This window comes from Chelon labrosus, assembly GCF_963514085.1.
Source record: "Chelon labrosus genome assembly, chromosome: 9".
Classification (NCBI taxonomy): Eukaryota; Metazoa; Chordata; class Actinopteri; order Mugiliformes; family Mugilidae; genus Chelon; species Chelon labrosus.
Window position 1 is genome coordinate 10,433,802 of NC_140359.1, and position 6,170 is coordinate 10,439,971.

At 42.0% G+C, this 6,170-nt stretch overlaps 1 protein-coding gene across 1 annotated transcript; it reads left to right on the forward strand.

Annotated features, from left to right (window-relative positions):
• Window positions 1-1,540: 1,540 nt before the first annotated feature.
• On the forward strand, window positions 1,541-5,959 carry anxa1a (annexin A1a). Its single transcript, XM_084550774.1, has 12 exons — window positions 1,541-1,667; window positions 2,285-2,365; window positions 2,968-3,058; window positions 3,272-3,366; window positions 3,451-3,564; window positions 3,773-3,863; window positions 4,044-4,123; window positions 4,619-4,763; window positions 4,858-4,953; window positions 5,063-5,121; window positions 5,203-5,325; window positions 5,443-5,959. Exons 2-12 carry the CDS (start codon window positions 2,306-2,308, stop codon window positions 5,500-5,502), a joined length of 1,014 nt encoding a protein of 337 aa, XP_084406900.1. The 5' UTR covers window positions 1,541-1,667; window positions 2,285-2,305; the 3' UTR covers window positions 5,503-5,959.
• Window positions 5,960-6,170: the final 211 nt, after the last annotated feature.

Consider the following 6,170-nt stretch of genomic DNA (forward strand, 5'->3'; position numbering starts at 1 on the left):
ACGACGCCACAGTTCCATATACAGGTTTGTTGCAATGAAGAAAACATCAGATCATCTAGTTTACAGTATAGACATCGTATATTTTATTTCAGTGACGTGTCCGTGCTCACTGCTGCTTTCTGCTGATTAAAAATACTTCAACCTTTTGCCCGGTTGCTCTTGGCCAGGCTCCTCTATGAGGATTTCCTTTGTCTTTCAGACCAAGAGACTCATTTGAAACATTTGGACCACAGCTTCAGCATCTGTTTAACACACCTTAGGGATAAATCCACCCATGATGCCACTTTAATGAAAATACAGCTTTGCTCCCTCCTTCCTTTTCTTACCATCCCGACCCCGCTCTGACCATATTCCACTGTGGATATTTAAAGTGTCAGTTTGTCACATATAGATGGTGTCACTAAACAGATGTGACCTAGAAACAGGATGCAAAGAAAGAAGCACATTACAGCATTAGCACATACGTTTTTATGTACGTCACAATGTTTTAGTTTGATGACCAAATCTGACTGTGTTAGTCATTGAACTAATGTGTCATCAGCCAAGCCCAAGCATTTAGCGTCTGTCCCAACATGTAGCCCACAGGTAGAGTCAGCCCCAGCTTGGGCTGCATGTTGTCATTACATGTCATTACAGGTGTGGGCTGTAATGACAACATGCCACACCTTGAAGATAGCTCATTACCTCATCACAGCAAAGATGGACTCTTTTGAGGAATTTTTTAAGGTGGTCTTTGCACTGTCGTTACTATGGGTATTGTAATACTGAGGTACGCAGTAGATAGAGACGCAGTAGTAGTAGCAGCAGTGGATTCACCGAGTCAGGCTGTGATTAAATCAACCCACTGACAACAGAACAGGAGAGAGATAGCAGCAGGAATGTCAGAAGATAGATAAACTTCAGTCGAACAAGTGAAACATAAAATAACAGAAAACTATTCCTTCAGCTGGAGATGCTGCAGATTAAAGCAGAGTACACTATGAATCAGTGCAAATGGAATTACCTATGTGTCTACATAAAGCCCTGAGCACCAAACAATTTGTTTTAAGAGAAACAATGAATAGTACAGTGGACTTCTATCGAACACATTAATAAAAACCATTGCATAAACACAGAAGGATAACAATACTTAAACTAAGTGGACCGCTGTCATCTAAATGCTCAAATGAATCATTGTGTAACGAATAACAATTAAATGTATTAGAAATAAAACATTAAACCCTCACAAGAAATACGAAAGTGCAGATGTACAATAACGTGATCAAACTCCAATCTAACACATACTCCTATATAGTCCCAGATGTAAAGTAGGTGTCTAGAGTAGTAGTGATTTTCCATGAGACGTCCATTCTTATGGAAGATTAGGAGCTGGAACCTGACCAGCATATGTTTTCAAGTAAGCTTGGCGTGGCTGTTTTGAATCTGCTGGAGAAGCTGTTCCCACTTTTTACGCACCGAATGCCGGCTTTGCGCTATCGACGTAAATCCGTTGCGCTCCGCTGCGGAAGACAGCGGTTCAGTCCAATGGCAGCTGTGGAAGGGAGGGGGAGTATGGGCCGGGCCCGTTACTAGGTGGGGTTTATCCTGGAGTATAAATATAATCTTTCCGTCTCTACAACGCCCCTGGAATCTCGGTGAAACAAACTTCTTTCTTCCACGGTCACACGGTAAGTCGTAATCCTTCTCTGAAAGAAATCTCACACGTCTGTTCTCGGCGTTTTACTTTGCAAGAGCCTATTTGCAATAGGTGTATTCGCTTCCTGAGTATGTTGATGCAGTTTATGAGGGTGTGGTTGTGAAAATAACGGAGACAAGTTTGGGGCTTTTTGCGTTTGACGAAAGTGTCGAGCTTGTTAAATTACGCAGCGGATTTGTCACTCAGTACCAGTATTAAATGTCACGAAAGAAGATCTATAATGTACCTGTAGCCTACAATAATCTGTGTTCGTATCACAGCTGAGGGTAGGTGTGGCCACTTTACACATGCTTGCCATTATAGAAAAACCACATACCGTAACATAAACCTCTTGCAAATATAAGTTGTGCTTGTGCTCTCCCGAAGCGGAAGAAGGAAAAGCAAATACGTGTACTTACTTTTTTCTAATGACAAGTTTAATAGATTAAAAAAACATATTATGTATTCATTTAAGGGTGAACCGCTTGCCTAGAAACTCCAATTCTCCATCAAACGTTATAAACTTTAAATGCTGCTTTAGATGTTGATATTTGGATCACATCAGTCCTGACATACTCTTCTCTCCTCTTCTCTTCTCTTCTCCTACAGACTCACTCCTGCAGCCCCAACATGTCTTTCATCCAAGCCTTCCTCCAGCAGACGGTCTATCTGGGCATGCCCGATGAGTCAGTACGTAACGTTGTGGTTCTGTTCCAGTTGCTAAGGCCAACCACTCAGTTTTTCCTTTTTTCACCCTTCCTGTGGTATGTTGGGGTGGAAAAACTGATCAGGCAGTGTTTAGAGTGAGAGAACAAGAGAACATAGTGAGGGATAAGAATTAATGAGCTTAAAGGTGGAAGAAGGGAAGGGAAGGGAGCGAGACAGAGCACGAAGATAAGATATCATTAAAGGGAAAAGGAACTTGGACTACAAAGATTATGTGCGATGAGAAAGATGACCGTACAGAGTGTTGTGAGCGTGTGACTCACAGAAGCAGGAATTTGTGCCCCTCCCTTTATAAACTCTGCAAACAGAACAAAATGCTACTTCTCCTTTCCCGGTATTCTTAAAGTGAACTAAGAGAAAGTTGCGCAAGGTTATCCTGCATGACTTAAGCCTGTGCTCTACAACTCTCAGGTTATCTTTCAGGTTAGTCCAGCCTGTCACAAATTTCTTTCTTTCTTTTTTTTAATGTCTTACGCTTAAGGAGGGATGCAGGCAATGTGTAAAAGATAAAGCATCATTATTCTAACCTTTACCAAACACATGATCATTTCTGGTGTGTCTCCTAGGTCTTAAAGAATGAGGGAACTGTACACGCAGCGCCTAACTTCAGCCCCAGTGGAGATGCAGCTGTGTTGGAAAAGGCCATCAAGGCAAAAGGTGAACTTAAAATGGACACAGAGATGCTTTGGTGCTTGTGTGAACATGTTTTGGTTTTGCAATGTGTCTCTCTAAAGTGCTGGCTCTTAACACTCTGCTGGCCACTATGCAGCATTACATACTGTATGGTGCTGCTACCGGTTGTGGCCCGCACTCTCAAGTACAAGTACAGTCATACAGGGAAATATTTATTGTATTAAATTGGTTCTGCAGGTGTGGATGAGAACACCATTATTGAAATTCTGGTCAAAAGGACCAATGAGCAGAGACAGCAGATCAAAGAGGCTTACCAGCAGGCCAGTGGCAAGGTAATGACAATCACACACACGTGAAGAAGAAAGATATATCGGTATCCGGTTTTACAATGTTCACCGTAAGTTGTTCCCCTCTAGCCTCTGGAATCAGCCCTGAAAAGCGCTCTGAAGGGAGATCTGGAGGATGTGGTGTTGGCCCTGCTGAAAACACCAGCCCACTACGATGCCCAGCTGCTGAAACTGGCTATGAAGGTGCACACACACACACACACACAAACTGAATATGTTTTTGCCTCTCCAACATCTGCTGCTTTCGGTTTGTAATGATATCCTCCTACTTCCACATATTCATCCATTGTTTTCTTAGTGGGAGGCTAAGAACTGTGCTTCGTTTGAACTGGGTTTGTAAAGAATAACGGCTCTAATTGTTCTGTCCATCCATCCATTATCCCTATTTCAGGGCCTGGGAACAGATGAGGACACCCTCATTGAGATCTTAGCTTCCCGTACCAACAGACAGATCCTGGACCTTAAGAAGGCCTACAAGGAAGGTACGTGCCAGAACCATTTAAGCAACAACCTTCACTTTCGACACGCTAGTGTTTGGAAATACGAGCAGTACATTGGAATTTGGCCAGATATAAGAAATGGGCTTGCTCAAAAGAGAGTTTTCAAATTTGAACATTCATTTTTTTGATCAGTAATGATACTTTGATGGTTTCTTTACCAAGATTACAAGAAGGAGCTGGAGGACGACATCAAGTCTGACACCAGTGGAGACTTCAAGGCTGCTCTCCTTACACTCTGCAAGGTACCTTATTTCCACACTTTTCACACGCTCTCTGTTTTGTGTTATGTGTTTCATTTAGGACTTTGTTGCAGGATTTTTCAAAGGCACATTTACAGCAATCCATTTTTTAGTCCTCACATCATGACACCCTTAATCGCTGAAGCAACATAACACTCCCTACTGCAGCTTTGACAGTGGATTATGAAAAATAAATTTGCTGCCTTGATACATGTTCACACACATCAGGGAAAGTTGCTCAAACTTACCCAACATGCTGTGCAGTCATTACCTTTTAAATTAGGTCAAAGGCTGCATTTTGATTAGAGGATGAGAAACATACAAGCTGAATAATTTGTAGTGGGAAACGTTAATTCAAATGTTCAGTTGTTGTCCTGCATTTTAAAGCTTGTCAACAGTTTTTCTCATAGCGGTTTTTCAGTTTTTATGTACAAAAGATTTAGTGAATCACAGTGTGGAGGTCCAGTTTGGTTCATAGCATGTCTCTGCATGCCATAGGCCAGCAGGACTGAGGGAGTAAGCGAACAGCTGGTTGACAGTGATGCCAGGGCTCTGTACGAGGCTGGGGAGGGCAGGAAGGGCAAAGACTGCTCTGTCTTCATTGACATCCTGACCACCAGGAGTGCCCCACATCTCCGTAAAGGTAAGCTAGCTTGCCGTCCTCTTGAGTAAAACCTATGTTTTACTGTTTGTCAATTTTGAGGTCTAACACTTTCCCTCTACCTTTTTATCTTCAGTATTTGACAGGTACTCAAAGTTTAGCAAAGTGGATGTGGCCAAAGCTATCGACCTGGAGATGAAGGGAGATATTGAAAGTTGTCTCACAGCAGTAGGTAAAGGCACAAATCTCTGGCTCAAAGTGTATTACAGCATTAAAGCAGTACTTCTGCACAGACCAGATTTAAACTTGAACTTTTTTTATTTTTATTTAAATAACCACAGTGAAGTGTGCTGGGAGCAGGGCTGCATTCTTCGCTGAGAAGCTTTACTTGGCCATGAAGGTACAGTATGTGCGAGCTACAACTGTCAGACTGTGCTTGCTACCAGAGGCCTTCACTGACTGACTCCTTTCTGCCCATCAGGGTAAAGGGACCCGCAAAAACATCCTGACTCGCATCATGGTGAGCCGCTCTGAAATTGACCTGAAACGGATCAAAGACGAGTACAAGAAAAACTATGGAAAGACACTCCACCAGGAAATTCTGGTGAGTGAACATTTGATGGTGATGACCCCTCCCAAATGTGGGCTATGTGTATTCACAAAAAAAAGCAAATGAACACAATTTAAAGGTTGACTGACTTTTTGTTTTTACACCCTTTAGGATGACACTAAAGGAGACTATGAGAAGATTCTGCTCGCTCTCTGTGGAGGTGAAAACTAACAGCTTGTTATTGGGATCAAAGCTCACACCAGCCAAAGATCCACTACCATGTGATCTGTGGATAATCACCTTTTATTTCCCGACACGTGCTGTGCCTTATATGCTAGTAAAGAACTAACGAGACTGTCTTTCTTTGTGACCGTCATGACATTTAGAAAATATCAGCAGCAAAGAGTGAAGATTAACAGAGAGTTGATACTGCTTCAGCAAATACTGTCTATCCAAGTTATTCCTTTTTAGCATAGATCTGACAGCATAATTCCAGGGGACCACTGCTTAAGACACACTAAGCTTTGCAATCACTAGAGTCTTTATCCGATGCTCAAATAAAACCTGATGTCAGAGATCCCAGTGCAGCTCATCGATACAGTTCTATATGTGCCAAACAACAACAAACTGGTAGCATTAACCTTGAAGGAGCTTTGAAATTCTGGAAATAAAAGCCTTTTATAATGAATGCCAATCTGAGTGGTCTTGTTTCTTTGCACATGCACAGATAGTACACATCAGACAAACATGAAAAAATCAGCTACAGTACTTGATATGTTGCCAGATAGTTTAAATTGGGTGGTATGAATGCTAATCCGTCTGTTTAAAAAATATCCATCAGTCCTCATGAAGTAAATATAATCGCATGCTTTCACAAGTCATGTCCCATATTAAAGACT

What these genes read in the sequence shown, in the direction of transcription:
- anxa1a (XM_084550774.1), top strand. Translation starts at nt 2,306, where the DNA reads ATGTCTTTCATCCAAGCCTTCCTCCAGCAGACGGTCTATCTGGGCATG. An exon ending in ACCAGCAGGCCAGTGGCAAG is followed by an intron (nt 3,367 to 3,450) that starts GTAATGACAATC and finishes GTTCCCCTCTAG; the next exon opens with CCTCTGGAATCAGCCCTGAA. An exon ending in CTCTCCTTACACTCTGCAAG is followed by an intron (nt 4,124 to 4,618) that starts GTACCTTATTTC and finishes TGCATGCCATAG; the next exon opens with GCCAGCAGGACTGAGGGAGT.